General features: G+C 42.7%; 1 protein-coding gene across 2 annotated transcripts in view; it reads right to left on the minus strand.

The window, feature by feature from the left end:
- RELL1 (RELT like 1) overlaps positions 1 to 19,273 on the minus strand; it is a 61,679-nt gene that overhangs the window by 27,725 nt on the left and 14,681 nt on the right. Inside the window, exons 1-2 of one of the 2 annotated variants that reach the window (XM_082838658.1) lie at positions 13,721 to 13,799; positions 3,846 to 4,067 (exon numbers count right to left, since the gene is read on the minus strand). In XM_082838658.1, coding sequence (XP_082694784.1) covers positions 3,846 to 3,951 — 106 coding nt within the window. In that variant the 5' untranslated portion in view covers positions 3,952 to 4,067; positions 13,721 to 13,799. Of the gene's footprint in view, positions 1 to 3,845; positions 4,068 to 13,720; positions 13,800 to 19,273 lie in introns of those variants that run through there. The other variant, XM_082838657.1, reaches the window with a different exon arrangement.

Here is a 19,273-nt window from a genome sequence, read left to right on the forward strand (position 1 = left end):
CATCGATCTCAAGTCCAAACACACACTCAGTTTCCAAAACAACAATTCCATGTATCTATATCAGTCCTTAAAACTATTATTTCTCTCTCATCGTTTTGTTAAACCCTTAAGGGAAATGGAAAGAAAAAAGACAGTTAAAAGAAAAACTTCTTGGATTTTATTTTAATTGCAGATGTACTATATAAATTTAGAAAATTAATTCGTTTCTTAAATTGGGTAATTATTGGGCTTCCCTGGTGGCGCAGTGGTTGAGAGTCCGCCAGCCGATGCAGGGGACACGGGTTCGTGCCCCGGTCTGGGAAGATCCCACGTGCCGCGGAGCGGCTGGGCCCGTGAGCCATGGCCGCTGAGCCTGCACGTCCGGAGCCTGTGCTCCGCAACGGGAGAGGCCACAACAGTGAGAGGCCCGCGTACCGCAAAAAAAAAAAAAAAAATTGGGTAATTATTCATCTGTGTTTTTACAAGACTCTTCTTTTAAATGTACTTCCAAATGATCTAAATGTTGGTCGCAGTTAATTGCCTACAGACTCAGTTTACTTTGAGAGACTCTGCACATAGGATAGTCCTTGAAAGAAAAGAATCAAATCTCCATTCTGAAACTGATCCTTATAATTTGCTTCCATAACACAGGAAGGAAGAGGGAGGGTTTATCTAGCTCGCAAAGAATGAATCAAGGTGTGTGGTGTCCTACCCGTGTATCTGGAAAATGGTCTTCTCCATCCAAGCTGCTTGCTCTCGTGAATACACGTTTGGTTGCACAGTGCACTTGCTAATGGCTAAGCCGACCTACAGAGCATCTAGGAAGGAGGAGGGGGAGGCCCCGCCTTCTGTTGACAAACACTCAGCCTTGGTTTGCTCATAAGCTCAAACATGACTCATCCTGCGACCGTGCTCTCTCTCTGGCTCAAAGGTCAGTGGGGGTGGGAAAAACCAACAGGGCTGCAAGCTGGCAAGGAATGAAGAAGCTCCTGCACTCTGCCCTTGGGGCCGGCTTGAAGGCTGACCTACTCCAACTGTAACCTTTCTGCAAAAACTATCCTTTGAGAGGCTGAAAGGGATAAGGAGAGTTACCTACTACTCCCCAAGGCCCTAAAGGGTGGTTGGAAAGTACATCTGTGGAGAAAACAGGATTTCATCTCTCAGCGTTTTCCAAACACAATCCAGCAACTCCACTTTAAGAGGAAAAGCTGAGACGGTCTGAAGTCAATACGAAAGCACCAGCTCTTGCCATATTTTCACTGCAATGTTCACACAACCTCTTACTTAATAAACATAGACTCTAACCTCGTAGATTTAAGATAGAACTCCCCCAGCAAAAGTAACAGCACAAAACTGGTGAGACGTATTCAGTTTTCCCATTGTTCTTATTGGAATCTAATTCAATAATAGTAAGGGTTAATATTTACTGAGTGGCCATGTGTGACAAACACCAAATATATATTCTCTATAAATTTCACAATAATCTTACAAGGTGGAGATTACTGTTCTCACTTAAATTAAAATTTTAATTAAATTAGTATTAAATTAATGAAATTAAATTTAAGTTAAATTATACATAGCAGCATATATAACATATGTAACTTGCCCGAGGCCACAAGGCAAATAAGAGTAAATGATTTAGTAGGTATTTAATAAATGAAAGCAAGGTTTATAACTCTAGGTGTGCTTCCTGTGAAATCTACAGTGACACTACACCACACCATCTGCCTTTAAGATGGATCATTTTGTAAAAGTTGGCGAGGATGCGGAGAAAAGGGAACACTTCTGCACAGCTGGTGGGAGTGTAAACTGGTGCAGCCACTGTGGAAAACAATATGGAGGTTTCTCAAAAAATTAAAAATAGAAGTACCCTATGATCCAGTCATTCCATTCCCAAAGGAAATGAAAACAGGATCTCGAAGATTTATATGCACTCCCATGTTTATTGCAGAATTATTCCCAATAGCCAAGATATGGAAACAACCTAACTGCCCATCAAGGAATGAATGGGTAAAGATGTGAGATATATATATATATATATATATATATATATATATATATATATATAATGGAATAGTATTCAGCCATGAGAAAGGAGGACATCCTGCCATTTTTGACAACACAGATGGACTTTAAGCACATTATGCTTAGTGAAATAAATCACACACACAAAAAGACAAGTACTGTATGTTATCACTTGTATGTGGAAACTAAAAAAGCCAAAGTTGTAAAAATAGAGAGTGGTTACCAGGGCATAAGGGATGGGGAGAGAGTGAAATGGAGCAGGGCCCCGTGGTCTATACGCCCACGTCCTCTGCCTGCCTTTTGCCTGTGGAAAAACTTTAGCCAAAGAATAAGTTTAATCAGAGAAGTGAGAAAATGCAGAAGCAGAGAAAAGCAGTCAAGCAGGACAAGACAATAATAGTCACTAAGCAAACTCAAGCTAAAGCAAGGACCTCTAGTTCCTTCTCAAGGGCTGTAGATAATATTCTGAGCTGCATCCTGCGAGCTGTCTTGTAGATACTGAAAGCCCCACCAAGTGGAAGAAGTTAACTACATGATGACCAGGCTGTAACCACGACATAAGCTGCCACAATTCTGAGAATTGGCCTCAAGGAAATGGGAAAAAACTGACCCTGGAAAGATTAACTGCACTTAAAACAATCAAGGGCTTCCCTGGTGACGCAGTGGTTGAGAGTCCGCCTGCCAATGCAGGGGACACGGGTTCGTGCCCCGGTCCGGAAAGATCCCACATGCCGCGCAGCGGCTGGGCCCGTGAGCCATGGCCACTGAGCCTGCGCGTCCGGAGCCTGTGCTCTGCAGTGGGAGAGGCCACAACAGTGAGAGGTCCGCGTACCGAAAAAAACAAAACAATCAAGATGGGCTTCCCTGGTGGCACAGTGGTTAAGAATACGCCTGCCAATGCAGGAGACACGGGTTCGAGCCCTGGCCCAGGAAAATCCCACATGCCGCGGAGCAACTAAGCCCGTGCACCACAACTACTGAGCAGCTACTGAGCCTGCGCTCTAGAGCCCGTACTCCGCCAACAAGAGAAGCCACCGCAATGAGAAGCCTGCGCACCACAACGAAGAGTAGCCCCCGCTCACTGCAACTAGAGAAAGCCCGCGCACAGCAACGAAGACCCAAGGAAGCCAGAAATACATGAATAAAATAAATAAATTTATAAAAAACAAAACAAAAAAGCAATCAAGATGACACTGGTCAGACCACCACATGACCAATTTCAAGATGACTGTCAGAGCTGACTGTGCTGTTTCTTCATGTAGCTCCCTCCCTTCGTCTATAAAAGCTCTTTTACCCCCTGATTGTCGGGGGCGAGGGGTAGTCAGCCTTTGGAAAGGAGTCCATTCACCCTCCCCCCTCACCCCCCGGTTGCCAGCACCCAAAATAAACCACCAACGTGGCCTTATTATTGGCTTTTGAGCAGCGAGCAGCCAGACACCACCTTCGATTACAATAGGGCAGATGTTGCTTAAGGGTACAAACTTAGAACAAATAGTAAATAAGCCTTAGAGATCGAATGCACAGTATAGTGAATATAGGCAACAATATTGTATTGTAATCATCAAACCTGCTAAGAGACCAGAACTTAATGATTTCCGCCACTAAAAGGAAATGACAATTACGTACTGTGATAGAGGTGCTAAATACCGCTACAATGGCAATCATATTACAATATACAAATGTATCCGATTGACGTGTTGTACACTTTACATTTACATAATGTCAATATATAAAAAAAGATGGATCATTTGCCTTATAGAGATGGAAAATATACGTTACTGGTTTCTGATTTAAAAATCGTCTGCACTCACATTCCCATAAAAAGAAGCCAGGGGATTTACCTATCTTTTCAACCTTTTCTTCTTCCACGTCTTGCTCAGCTTCTGTTGTACAACGATAACCTTTCTTCTTAAGCAGGTGGCAGATGAGGACGCCGAAGAGACCCATGATGAAGAACACAGGGACAAGCGCGTACGCAATGTATTCTGGGTGTCCATTTCCATTGTTCGTGGGCGAGGGCGTCGTCTCAGTTCTGGAGTGTAACGGGCGGCTGCCATCATTGTCTGAGGAAGAAACATGCACAGCTGCATCAGACGTCTACTGGGGACAAGGAAACTCTGACAACCTTGGGAAATGTTCCTGTTAAATGTCAGTCTGCTTCCAAAACCACGGGCCACGCAGAGACTGGCAGGTCTGGCAGGACAGGCACACAGGCTTGTGCTGAAACAGTCTTGAGTTCCCATCCTGTCCCTGCTACTCAGCACCTGGGTCCCACCCTGGGTAATTTTTTTTTAATCCTCTCCAAACCAGCCTCTGCTTCTTCCTCTAAAAGAGTACCTACACAGCGTGGAGTGAATGTACGGAGTTTCAGTGAAGGGTCCACACAGAGCAAACACACCATCACTAGGTCGTATCACAGCAGACTACTTAGTGGTTAAGAGCACAGACTCAGGAGACAGTGTGGTCACATCCTGGCTCTACCGCTTAGCAGCTGTGTGACGCTGGACGATGACTTAATCTCCATGCCTTGGTTTCTTGTAAAATAGGCACACTAATAGTAGCTACCCACCCTTCTAGGCTTGTTATGAAGATTAAATAAATTAATACATGTAAAACATCCAGAACCATTTCTACAACATAGTAAATGCTCAGCTTGGCTCAACTACATGCCAGGCACCATTCCAGGCATCTGGGACATACCCCTGAGCAAAACAAAGATCCCTGTCCTCATGGAGTGTATGTCCCAGAAAGATTTAGTAAACTGACAGATCTAGTGTATGAAAAAAGAGAGAAAAATCCACGACGGCATCAAGTTTTGGCCCAGGGATACAAACATAAAAATGGAAGCACATGCATTTGTTTATTTGTTTACTAACCCAAATTAGCATTTATGGCATGACCATTATGCGAAAAGCACCAGCTGGGAGCTGGAGAGAGAGTGGAAAATAACACAGCATGACCAACGCCATCTTGGAGCTTGTAGGGTAGTATCGGAAATAGGCACTAAAGAAGTGAACACCTGGGCAGGCATGAGAGATTGGGAGAAAGGCCGAGGAAGGTATGCATGGGGCACTAAAAGAAACAGTAATAGTGGGGACCTATTTTATGATTTCAAAAATGGGGCAGCAGGGAAGGGGGCATCTTTGGGAAAGAAGGAGACATTTGCTTTTGGACAAGTCAAAATGCCACATGGACTTACACCAGAGGCAGCTGGATATCTGGGCCCAAGAGCATGCTACGTAGGCTCCCAAGGAGTTCCCATATATGGGGAACTGAGTCACCTCTATGAAGGAGTGAGAGGGAAAAACAGTGAGCCCGGCTCGTACAATCATAAGATACGGCCAGTTAAGATAACGGAGAAAGAGCCGACTGTGTGGAAAATCAACAAAATACCAGTTCACACACATAAAATGAGAAGGGAGTTATCAAACAAAGGAGAAGGGACTTCCCTGGTGGCACAGTGGATAAGACTCCACGCTCCCAATGCAGGGGGCCCAGGTTTGATCCCTGGTCAGGGAACTAGATCCCACGTGCATGCCACAACTAAGGAGCCTGCCTGTCTCAACTAAGACCCAGTGCAACCCAATAAATAAATAAATATTTTAAAAAAACAAAAACAAAGGAGTGGGTCAGGTAGGATGTGGACTAAAGAAAAATGTGGGATTTCACTGAAGTGAAGTCTCATTATTTGGGATACTCAGATTCTGAAGTAATAAACTTTTCTACACCATGGAGATTCACACATATTGCTTGAGAAACCCAGAAACTGGAAAGCTAGATGCATTTAACTATAAACTCTCTCAAGAGTATTTTGATGAAAAAAAAAACCCAAAAAATACCCGTGTTGTAATGATTACATGGGGACAAATCTAGGTGTGAAGTGACCACATTTCTTTACTGCAGCAAATAGTATCAAACAGAGGCCACAGGACAAAAGGCTCTCTCACTTTCACATGGAACTATCCATTATCTTTGGACATGAAAGGAAATTGCTGGTTTCACAGGTTTGTAAAATGTTGCATTCATTATTTTATCGTGCAACCTCTAGAATTTGGCATAATCTATATATTTTTTCTGGTTTCTCTTCCAAGAATCAATATAATTAATAAATGAATAAATAAATAAATAAGAGAATACACACACACACTTCCCTAAACATATGCAAATATATCATCTAAATTAGGGTTTAACCTCAAGACTTACTTTCATTAAAACCCAGAATATTCAACTCCTTTTATAATTCTAAGTGTGTTATTTATTAATTCCTTTTTAAAAACACATATGCCATGCAACAGGAATAGGTAAAGCAGGCAACATGCTAAGACTGAACGAGTTTTACTCAGAATCGTGGTCTGTTTCAATCTGGAGGTGATAATAAATTCTCTTTGGGAAGCAGTAGAAACAGAGATGAAAGCAGAGGGGCTCCAAATTGGAGCCAAACAGCTCCTCCTGAATCAGGTGGTTGAGAATGTGTGTTCATCATTAATTTGACATCTAGCAAACCCTTGCAAATACTATGTATTTACAGTTTGTGGTTTACAAACATATTAACAGTCATTTAATTTCATAATTATTGCACCATGGAAAAAACTGAAGAAGATATGAATCTAAATTAGTGAAACATGAATTACAGAGATGCACTGTAGTTAAAAAAAGGTCAGGGCTTCCCTGGTGGCACAGTGGTTGAGAGTCCGCCTGCCGATGCAGGGGACACGAGTTTGTGCCCCGGTCCAGGAAGATCCCACATGCCGTGGAGCGGCTAGGCCCGTGAGCCATGGCCGCTGGGCCTGCGCGTCCGGAGCCTGTGCTCCGCAACGGGAGAGGCCACAACAGTGAGAGGCCCGCGTACAGCAAAAAAAAAAAAAAAAAATGTCAGACTGCCTGGCATAAATAACAGCTTGGCCAATTACTAGGCATGTCACCTTGGGCAAGTTTTTTAACTGCTAGGTGCTCAGTTTCCTCATCTGTAAAACAGAATCAAAATGATTGTACCTTTCTATGATGACTTTAAGACATGTCCCCAAATGCTTTGGCACTGCTCCCATGGAGAGGTGAGGTCTATATCTCCTCCCCTTGAAGATATATTCTGTGCTTTGCCTGACCAATAGAATATGTTGGAAGTGATATTTTGTCAGTTTCTAAGTCCCAGGCCTTAAGAAACTGACAGCTTCCACTTCCTGTCTCTTGGGACACTTGCTTTTGGAAGCCAGCCACCATGCTGTGAGGAAACCCAAGCTCCCCCAAGAAGAAAAACCAATAATAGTCATCAACATGACAACTATGTTATTGAGATATCTTAGAAGTAGACTCTATAACCTCAGCTGATGCTGCATGGAGCAAAGATGAGCCATTTCTGATGAACCCTGCCCAAACTGTAGATTCACAGGCAAAATAAATGATTGTTATTGTTTTAAGCCACTGAGTTTTGTGGTAATTTTTTATATAGCAATAGTAACTGGAAGACTACTTCCTAAAGTCATTGTGAGGATTAAATACATTAACATGTAAAACACTTAAAAGGGTATGTAGGAAAAGATAAGCACTATAAAAGTGTTTAGGCATCACCTTGATAGAACTACACTATCCAATAGGTAACCACTAACCACAAATAGTTACTTAAATTTAAATCAATTAAAAATAAATAAAATTTAAAATTCAGTTCCTCAGTTGGACTAACCACTTTTCAAGTGCTCAATAGTGACACGTGGCTAATTGCTTCCATATTGGACAGGTCAGATGAAGAACATTTCCATCATTGTACAACCCTGTTATAGACTGTAAAGAATCACTGAAGAGCAAAATGTTGACTGGAGACTCTACTGTGATCTACCTCAACAATTTAATTAAGAATAACTTTTAAATCACAAAGTAACTACTCACAATTAACGCCTAAGATATTTGTTAACTGAGGTAGGCTTAGCTTTCCTTCAATTTACACTAATAATTTGCTTAGAGATACTGTGTCCACCTTTTTTCTTTATCCCCTGCTGACTCATACCTGAATTCTGAAAAAAATATTTATTTGAGTCCAAATTAATAGTAAAGGTTGTCATAGCATTATTTATAAAAGTCAAAAAACAGTAACGACCTGCATATTTGATAATGGGATAATAATAAAATATCTAAGTCAATCATTATCTATCCATTTGATGGAATAACACACACCATTTAAAACTATTTATGAAGATTTTGTGAAGATATGGAAACACACGATTCAGTGTTGAATTTTAAAAAGTTGGATTCAAAATCTTACATACAGTATGCTCCAACTAGTAAAAAAAAAAAAAATGCATGAAGGCATAAAATGTACGAGAAATGACCAAAATAATAAGTGATTCTGGGTAATTGAATAATAGGATAATTATTAATTTTATTTTTATGCTTTTTGTAGTTTTCTAAAATTCTTATGTATGTATGACGTGTACCAAGGCGGTAGACGCTAAAAAAAAGAAAAAGATACAGAGCAGAGGTTGTCAGCCATTTGGGAGTCACAGATCCCTTTGTAAACCTGTTGGATGCTATGGTTCCTATTCCAAAATTGTGCCTCCAAGTTCTACAAGCTCTAGATGCTAGGTTCATATAAAGGCATGTGATTTGATAAGGATGATTCCCAAGTTTCTGCTTGAGTAACATGGTGGGTATTGGTGCCATTCATTGAGATGAGAAATACCTGAAAAAAAATCAAGTCTGTATGGTGCTATGGGTTGAATTTTGCCTCACCCCCAATTCATATGTTGAAGTCCTAACCCCAAATGACTATATTAGGACATAGGGTCTTTACAAAGGTATAAAATGAAGTCATTAGGGTGGGCCCTAATCCCATATGGCTGCTGTCCTTTAAAAAAAGGGAAATTTGGAGATAGACAAGCACAAAGTAAAAACACCATGTGAAGGTAAAGGCAGAGGTCAGGATGATGCTTTATAGAAGCCAAGGAACATCAAAGATTGCCAGCGAACCGTCAGAATCTAGAAGAGAAGCACTGAACAGATTCTTTCTCACAGCCCTCAGGAGAAGAAACCCTGCTGACCCTGATCTTGGACTTGTAGCCTACAGAACAGTGAGTCAGTAAATCTCTCCTTTTTAAGTCACCCAGTTTGTGGTACTTTGTTTCAGGGGCCCTAGCTCATATACTTGCGTGGAGAAGACAATAGCACATGTTCGGTTTTGAACATGTAGTGATAAAGGTAAGCACGGAGACATCCAGATGGAAATATCCATTGAGCAACTGGATCTACTCCATGAGGACCTGAGGAAGAGAAGCCAGGGTTCTACCTTAGAACAGAGAAGAAGTTTCCAGGAGGAATCAGCAGTCAGCTAGGTCAGATGCTTCAAGAGAGAGGAGCTAAAATAGGAAGGAAACATAAAATGGTACATCCACCATGGAAAACAGTATAGAGCTTCCTCAGAAAACCTAAAAATAGAACTACCAAATGATGCAGCAATTCCATTTCTGGGTATCTGTCCAAAAGGAATGAAATCAGGATCTTGAAGAGATAGCTGCACTCCCATGTTCTCCGCAGCATTATTTACAATAGCCAAGACTTGGGAACAACGTAAGTGTTCGCTGATGGTTGAGAGGATAAAGAAATGTGACATATACATATAATCGAATCCCATTGAGCTTTAAAAAAGGAGGAAATCCTGCCGTAAAGGACAACAAAGATGGACCTGGAAGACATTATGCCAGGTGAAATGAGCCAGTCACAGAAAGACAAATACTACATGATTCCACTTACATGAGGCATCTAAAGTAGTCAAGTTCATAGAGAGTAGAATGGTGGTTGCCAGGAGCCAGCTTTGGCGGGGGCCGGGGTGGGGGGGTAGTTGCTATTCAACGGAGATAAAGTTTCAGTTATGCAAGATGAATAAGTTCCAGATATTTGCTGTACAGCATTGTGCCCTCAGTTAACAATACCGTATTGTGCACTTAAAAATTTGTTAAGAGGGTAATTCTCATGTTAAGTGTTCTTACCACAATTAAAAAAAAATAGAGAAACACCCTAAGAAGAATATTTAGAAAGAGTATTGAGAAAAACTCAGACAAATTGGGCCACATAGAAGTTCCAGAGAATACACAGAAAGCCTTTAGTTGTTGAATCAGAAAGTAACTTGAAATTTTTTTAACTTTCCCCTTGTTGCACTTTGCTCCCTTTCTGTTTCCCCATAGTTTCTTGAAGTAACTTAAAATCCTAAAATAATCTTTAAAATCCTAAAATACATACATACATCATACATAAAACGAAAAAATAAATAAAATAAAATAGGAAGGAAAAAACGGTTGGCAGGAGATCTTTGTGGCCTTGGAGGGACCAGTTTTTCATAGACCAGAAGTTGAGGCTAGATTCCCTGCGTTGAAGAGCAGAAACAGCTCAGTTTGCTCTTTCTGGAAGCCCACTATGGGCATTACGAGTAAGGGAGTTCACTTTCAGCGTGAAGGGAAGAAATTTTTATTTGGAGTTTTGAATTTTTTTAAAGTGGCTGAAACCAAAGTGTTTATTTACATGCAGAAGAAGCCAAGGAGCAAAAAGGAGACGGATTAAAAATTTGAATAGGAAAAAAGATACTTCATCCTGAGGCAGGGTGTCCATGAGTTTGTTCTTTACGTGGATGGAAGGAAGGTGAGCAAACAGATGCCTGAAGATGAGAGATGGCATTTCTTGAGAACTAGAGGGGCCAGAGCAGAAGAGGGGCTGACGGAGACAGTGAGGCTTAGTGGAGAAACAGAAGGAATGTGAGAGGCCAGTGAAAGGACTGCAAGGCCACTCGGGGCACAGCTGAGATGTGCACCCCAAACCTGTAACTGGGTTAACTCATGCAGGGTGGGCCACCGAGCAGGAAAGAGAATAAGAGACCCAAGGGAATCAGACACGAGGGATCAGGGTCAGAATGGAAAGTAGGCTGAACCAGAGGCAGGAAGGGGATGGTATCAGGCGGGAGTGTTCCAGAAGTGATGGAAGTCTGGCTCAGACTAATTTGTCATACCTCTGTAACTACTAACAATAAGCAACACCACATTTACTGCAATCCAGCAGTAAGCCAAGCAGTGAATCTTCACAATAAACTTATGACATAGTCACTGGTATTCTCCCCACGTCACAGATGTGGAAAGGAAGCACAGAAAGGTCAAGGAGCCTTCCCAAGGTCACAGAGCTACTACCTGTCAGTGGCTGGATTCAAACCAGGCAGTCTGGATCCTGCCTGCTTGGACGCTGCTTCCTCTTACCTGAGCTGAGGTCATCATTTACCAACTCTTCTGTTAAAATGCTAAATGCTGGTTTGCTCTTATATTTCACAACTTAGATTAAAGGCTCCCCACATCGCAAAACTATGGATTCCAATTAGCACAGCAGGAAGGAGGATGTTTTGAAAATGCCCACCACCAGACCTCAGAGCAGCTTACCCGATGAACAACTGCAAAACTCTATTTGTCCCCCCTCTCTGACCTCCCTTCCAACTCCCAAATCACAGCCCACCTTATGCAGACCACAACCTCGGGTCCCTCAGCCTCTTCAAAACAAGCCCATCACCTCGTCTCCAGTATCCTCTGCACACAGCAAGAGCCATAGAAACAGACAGTTCTCAGCTCTTACTGATAAAAGTGATTCCCCTCCACATTACAAGAAAAACAGGTCCAGCAAAAGCCAGCGGTATCAAAATCCTTAGCGTTTTTCTTAGACCCAGCCAGGTTTGGTTAATTCACCGTATTTTGAAGACCCACTATGTACTGTGTTTTGCCAAGATCCTATTGACAAAGTCACAAAAGAAGATGTTATATAAAAAACATTAAGACAGCAAGAAACTGAGGAAGAGGTATGAGGAATGGCTCAAAGTCAACCCAAAAAATCAAAAGCAGTTTTCTAACTTGGATTCCAAGTAATACTTACATTTCCAACTGACCCCAATGGTCAGAGGAGCTGAGAAGAAATGGCGCAGAAATGGCATTCCTTAAACCCAGTGGGCATAGCTCGAGGGTTGCTAAAATACACATAATGGGGATGACGGTAATAACCTGAGACTCCAGATAAGGAGGCCCTTGTGACTTCTCCCAAGCAGCTTTGTTCCAACCAGGGCCAAGAGCATTTTGATGGTTCTGATAGCAATTCTTCCTCTCCTATCAGGAAAGGGTGTACATTCTCAGAAGCTAGGGTTTCCCAGCAGTGACCCAACAACTCTGTGATGGGAAAAGGACTTGGCTGGTAAGTAGATAACCCACTAAGCTTGGCTGGAACCTTGCTTTTAAACACACAGATACACACCCTATTTTTTTTCAGCAAACATTCAAATCACAGTACCCAAAAGTAGTCTATTTTTGATTTAGATTACTGACTAAGATAGCTAGATATGCATTTCTCTAAAGGGGTTTTTCTTCCTCCAGCTTTGTCCCCAGCTACCTCTGTGATACTAAACAAGTCCCTTCACCCCTCTGCACCTTGGTTTGCTCAGCTGAAAAATTTTGTGCTGGACTTCCCTGGTGGCGCAGTGGAAGAGATTCCGTGCTCCCAAAGCAGGGGGCTTGGGTTTGATCCCTGGTCAGGAAACTAGATCCCTCATGCATGCTGCAACTAAGAGTTCGCATGCCGCAACTACAGAGTCCTCGAGCCACAACTAACACCCAGCGCAACCAAATAAATAAATAAATATTGAAAAAAGAAAAGAAAATTATTAACCATTTAAAAAAATATTACGTGCTAAAACCAATGTCCTTCCTGGTTCTCAAATTTCCATACTCCCCAACCTTTTCCAGCCCTATCCACATTCACTCTGGGTTGATGCTACTGGAGAGGAAAACGCAAGTCCACCCTCCCATGTCCACAAGGCAAAACCCAAAAAGCTCTGAAACAAAAAGTTTTATACCTCATTTCATAGCAAAACCAAATCTGACAAATTCATTGGTAGCAAAACCTGCTCTGATCTGACGTGAGGCTATTTGCAACCCCTATTCCGCTGAGTCTGCTGCAAAATCATTAATATATTTGATTAGATCTCTCGAGGGGGACCTACATATTTAGAGTTTAGGCCATGGGCCCCAAGGGTTTCTGACAGTCACAACCCTATGAGGTGTGTACTATTATTTTAGAGAGAGAAGCTGGAGGTTAGGGAGGGTATGTCACTTGCCCAGGGTCACATGGTTGAAAACTGGTAAGAGCCTGGAGGAAAACCCAGGCAGATACTGTTTCAGGACAGAGCCTCTCAATCCTACCCTGGCAGAGCTAAGATCTACTAGCTCCTGAAAAACAACCCCCTTTATTAAGCTAATTGTTTAAACACGTTTTAAATCAATTATGAACACTAATGAAAGGGGAGAATGCAAAGCAAACTCCACAAAACAAAATCATCCCCAAACTGTTTCTGGTTTTAGCTGTGGGGATAACCGAAACCGTAGAGCTTTTAAGATATTCCCCCAGCGCCAGTGACTGAGACACAGCATTTGCCCAAATTTTAAAAACTTAAAATGTATGAAGAGAACAAACGAGCTTATATGGAAACCAGAAAACAATGGAAGTCAGTGTATAAATAAGTGCTAAACTTTGTAGTGGAACTTCAGGCAGCTGCCAACTTCCAAATGACTCCCAGATAAGCAGCTGCTACTGTCCCACCCTCCCCAACTCCGCAGCTGTGACTAGGCAGGGAGGGACATCCAGACAGACCCACCTGCCCAGAGTCTACTCACCCATGATACAAAGTCCCTCCCAAAGTATACAGCTACTCAGTTACCTCTATCTTGTCAAATTCCTTGAAATGCTTCCCTGATGCTGGAAAACGCTTGACACTGGACAGCAAAAACCACTAGGGGAACAGATGGAGGCCCAGAAAGCTTCCCCAGCAAAACATGCATAAATCAGCAATGTCCGGCTATGAACCCCTGATTCACAGAGGCATTTGGCTAAGAGGTCCCTGTACCCTGGGGCTGGGGATCTGGCCAAAATGGAGAGCTCAGGGCAGCAGGAGCACCCCAGGATCCAGAGACAGGCATTAAGCATGGGAGAGGAAAACAGGGAGGGGCGAGTACACAAAGATTTCAACATACTACCTATGCCCAGAAAAGTTCCTTCCCTCCCCCAGTACTTGGCTAAATGTGGCTTCAAATGGCTTTTGTTAGAAACTAATAGAACAAAATCTGGTTAGTAAACCTTGATTGGAGTCTGATTCCAAATTCTAAACAATAATAAAAATTTTAAAACAGCAACAAAGGATATTTTGAGGTCAACAGGAAAATGGCGTAGACAGTAGTACAAATTTATTGTTTATTTTTTTAAGCTATGATCATGGTATTGCAGTTATGTTGAAGGAAGTCCTTAATCCTACAACGTGATGGCAGAGGGATTTAGGGTGAAATGTAACACTGTCTGCAACTTGATTTCAAATAATTCAGCAAAAAAAGTAGGTAGATAGAGGTATGTGGATGGGTGGATGGGCAGATAGATAGATAGGGTGAACAAGTGAATATGGCAAAATATTGAAACCAAGTGGTTAGTGTACAGCAGTCCACTTTACTATTCTTTCAACTATTCCATAATAAAAGTTCACTAAGTCCCATTTTATCATTTTTTAAATACCCTTTATGGGAGCCTAATTATTATTTTTAGTGGGAAAATGCATTTCAATTTCCAACCCAATTACTCAAAAAGGAATGTCTGGAGCACAACCCTTCCCTAAGCTGCAGTTCCTTTGTATAAGTACCATAGGCGTTGAGAAGGGAAGTAATTGGTGTGGATCCAGGAAGAAAAAGGACTTTATATTAGGTTTCAAAAGAAAAACTTAATTTGGCTGGACAAAAAAAGAGAACAAACATTCTTGACGGGCAGGAGGTTGTGGGACAAAACTGAATTACTCCTGAACCCCAGGTAGCTACCAGAACAGAGAACTGAAACTGGGGTGATGTCAATATAAAGAAACAAAGACACAAAAACTATGATGGAAACTATAAATATTTACCATCTCAGATTTCCATTCAGACTAGAAGGGGAAAACTAACTTTGCAGAGTGAGAGAAAATCCCTAGCATTCTCCACAACTGTCTTGGATTTACCAATTCTTCAAGAGCACCAAAAGATTGAAAAAAACAGAAAAGAGCTACAGCCCCACAGCTACTCCTTGGGAAGGGATTCAGTTTAGGACACCAGTGCTTTGAGAAGTCAAGGATCTCAACTTCTGGACTCTTCCTGAATCTTCCAGAATACCTCAAACAGTGGTTTGCGTTCAGATGACACAGAAGGCTTATCTGACCTGAGCTCACCCCACATGGGGCAAGGTCAGCTTGCCAGTGCCTGCACTGGGACACAGGCCAGGAAGTCACCCACCATGCCTCTAAGACAGAAGAGGCTGAGGAGTCCCAAGGGGAGAAGAACCCCACATCATGGGGTCCTCAGAGAGGGGTATAAGCGAGGGCGATGCCTAAGGGGCTGCAGGGACCAGGAGAGCTCAGCAGTTTAGACCCCAGCTGAACCTGCCCCCTCCTCTTTTCCTATACTCCTACCCCTTCCTCTGCCTTTCCTCTTTCTCTTGGTATTTTCAGTGTTGTCCATTTGAGGATTTTTTTGTCTTTAGTTACTGTAGCACTGTCAGTTTCCTGGAGATGGGGTGGGTGGGTAGCTGGAGGACAGGAGTGGAGTGAGACTTTGACTGTAGACCCTTCCTCACCTTTCAAATTGTAAATTACATCAACTCAAGAAAAATTAGAATTTTTTAAAAGACATTTGCTTGACATGTCTGCAAAGCAATGGACTTCAGAAATTCAATAATCACTTCAGATTCTTTTCTAAAGGTGGTGTGTTATAAAGAATGAGTTGCTCCGTTAAGGTAACTGTAGGGCAGCATTACCGAGTGTTTGCAGTGCTTCACGCACAATTCCATTTCATCTCCACATCTTAAGGTAGGTTGTCTCATTATCCCCATGTGCAGATGAGGAAAATAAGGCCCGTGGAGGTTCAATAACAAGTCCTAACATATAGTGGGACAGGATTCAAGCCAAGCCTTGAGACCCCAGAGCCCTGCACACTTATCCACATTGTTTAGCAGCGTCTGTAAGAGTGGAGATGGGTTTTCAGTTTTACCTAGTAAGTGACACATGCCTCCCAGTAGACAGGTGGGTTAAACCATCACCAGTTGACCATAGAGTTGGGCTGGAGCCCAGGTCTGCACCCCCTCGAATGCCCTTAAACACTAAAAAGGTGCCTCTCGCCAAATGACCCTGTCATGTGTGATAAACATTGGAATCTGCATGCATCTTGTTAAATGTAAGAATCATCTTCATGAAAAAGTGTTAAAGTCAGCTACAGCAAGATAAATTTGTATTGACGTCATTTTTAAAAATATTCTCAGCAGCATAAAATTTCCCAATATTAATTTCTACTACAAAAAGCAAAAGATCACTCTAAAGTAGAACTCTATCTTACTACTCCATAACTATTATGAAAGTAAAAGGAAGACTTTTTTCTATCTATTGAAAAGCATCTTGTTCACAGGTATGTTTTCACATTATTACTCACAAACTATTATACTTCGAAGCAATTCAATAGTTGTCACAAACATAATTTGTGCTAACAATGTTAGTTGCATGGCATCTAAAAATCTTTCAGAAAGGAAGAAGGAAGGAAGGAAGGGAGGGAGGGAAAGAAAGAATGGAAAAGGAAAAAGAAAATCTTCAATCACATACATTATTAGCTAGAGACATCATATAAGATATAAAAGTTTCCACTCAGATGACACTTGACGCTGTCATTGTCTTATCTGAAACGTCTAATCCCAAGGAAGTAGACAAGAGGGTGGATGAGATCCTCATTTTGCAAATAAATCAGTGGTCTAACATGACTTCACTGGGGATATACAGAAATGAGCCAGGCAGAAGAACCAACACTCAAGAGCCACTGACAGCCCCCCACACACACTTCACTACAAGCACATCTCTCGGGCATACTGTGGTCAACGTTAGGAAACCCAACGTGGGTGACAGAACTTGCAGGAAAAGCCTGATTTAAGCCAAACACTCCTGTTTCCCCAAGTAGCAAGGAGAATGTCCTATCATTGTACCCTGAACCCGTCACAGTTCCTGGAACATGGTAGGAGCACCTTAAACTTTTGCCACATGCAACCTGTGAATTGTGAAAGCAGATTCCATCCTTCCAGAAGGGTTCCTCGATTACTGATCAAGTGTCCACTTTCACTGCACTGGATCAGCAGTTTTGTTAAGATGCTATTTGGTGGGATAGAATGTCCAATGCACTTGTACCTTCATTTGCCAAATGCTGACAGTTTTTAAAAACTTATATAAATAAGTTCTTTTCAGAGCTGGACGACTGATACATCCCATAGCTTTACCCACTTGTTGGGTAAGCCCTTTCCAAAAGATGTAAATATACCAGCAAACCCCTGTATTCATCAAAATCAACAGAAGGTTCCAGTTAGCAAAGATTCAAAGGAAGGCCACGAATGGCAGCATGTTCCCAAGCCCAGCTTTGGGAACTGGCCCTCCACTGGATTTTCCCAGGACTCCATCATATTCCACACTGCCGCGTCCGTCAAGGAGCGAAGCTGACATACCCTCACCAAAGGCGCTGCGCTCTTTCCACAGGGATGCAATCCCTAACTGATCTGTTCCTGAACATTCCTCACAAGAGGCCAAGCAGGGACTAGGTTAGAAATTATTTAAACTACGGGAGGACGCTAACCAGCAAGGGCCAGGACAAAACCACCAAATGGGGAGAGGACAGGCCCAGATAGTCTGTTTCTGGCAGAAACTGCAAGAGGGGGGCCCAGGGAGGAGGGGGTTCCCTTACGAACCAGTGACTGCCCTGGAGCTCCACAGAGAGGGCGCTGACTCAGAGGACCAGGCCACCAGGAGCTAGGTCCCCGGTTTCTGGCTACAACCCGCCCCTGCCAGGGTGGGAGTACAGCCAAGTAATTTCTACCACGCAGAAGACAACACAAACTACCCACGTGGGAAAACTAGGTGTGGTGCCGAGCCGGGTGGGCTTCAGAAAGGAAGACTGCCGGGTGACCGGCCCTACGGAGGGAGAGAGGGATTTAGTGACTGATTCTCCAGGGTTGTGTTGGGGGTTCACCATCCCACATCCAGGGCCTCTGGGAGTTCAACCACTCTACCACCGATCACTAAGAGAGGCAAATCTCTACCGAGTGCTTATTTCTGAGCTGGGCATCTTTACTCCCGTTATCTTTTTTTTTTTTTTTTTAATCTTCAGTACTCTTAGATAGGTCCCATCTTAGAGACGGAGACATTAAAGAACAAAGTATTGAGGTCAAGGTCACTCATCTGGGGAATGGCCAGGATTTGAACCAAGGTCTGTTGCAGGCAGGGCTCAAGCTCTCAACCAAAGCCGCTCCCTAGAAAGAAAGAAGGCAAAAAGCAGAAGCTAGCTTTTTCTTGCTTCCTGCCTGTGAGACCCCAGGCAAGTCCCAGTGCCCCAGTTTCCTCATCTCTAAAATACAGATAAACAAAAAATAAATAAATAAAATACAAATAATAATAGAATGGTTTCTGAGCAGTAATGATATGAACTCGGGTTTAGCCGGGGTCCTAGCACAGAGTAAGTGCTCAATAAACATTAGCTAGCATTGCTGTGATGCTCGTTATCAGTGGTAATAAGTGTAAACACTGCTATCCTCACAAAGCTTCCAGCTCAGCTGGGAATACAAAGCCAACAGACAGGAATACACACTGAAGCGTGTGAGCCCAACTGGAGGGACAGAGTTAAATGTGGGGGGCAGAGAAATACCTTAAACCCTGGAGGTGAGGGAGCAGCTGCCCAAGGCAGCACTGCGGGGGCCAGTCTGCAGCTCCCATAACGCTGACTTCAGTCCAGTTTCTCTTCCTTCCAGGAACAGGAAGGGGTAACAATTAAACAGAAAACTACAAAAGTCCTAAATGCAGGGTTTTCCAATTAGTCACAGGTTAAGTCAGGCAGTGTTCCTGCTAGACAGGCACGTGGCCAGCCTCGTGCGAATATGGAAACTGGCGAGCAGAGATGGTATATGTGGAGGGCCACGGTCCCGTCCTGGGGAAGTCATGAAGTCCTCTGCCTGCCGGGAATTCTCCCCTGGGGCTGTTAGAGAGAGCAAAGGAACAGGAACTAAGATAGAAAATAAAGACCATTTCGGAAAAGGCAAACAAAGGCAAGATTAAACAGAAGTAATTAGGAAAACCCTAGATATAGAGAACCTGATTTAAGGGGAATAAATGAATGTCAGTAGCCTGAAACTCAAATAAGAACTCTGAAAACCAGTAGCAAGGGTAAGACACCTAGAAAAATAC

Source organism: Leucopleurus acutus (assembly GCF_964270905.1).
Source record: "Leucopleurus acutus genome assembly, chromosome: 4".
Lineage (NCBI taxonomy): Eukaryota > Metazoa > Chordata > Mammalia > Artiodactyla > Delphinidae > Leucopleurus > Leucopleurus acutus.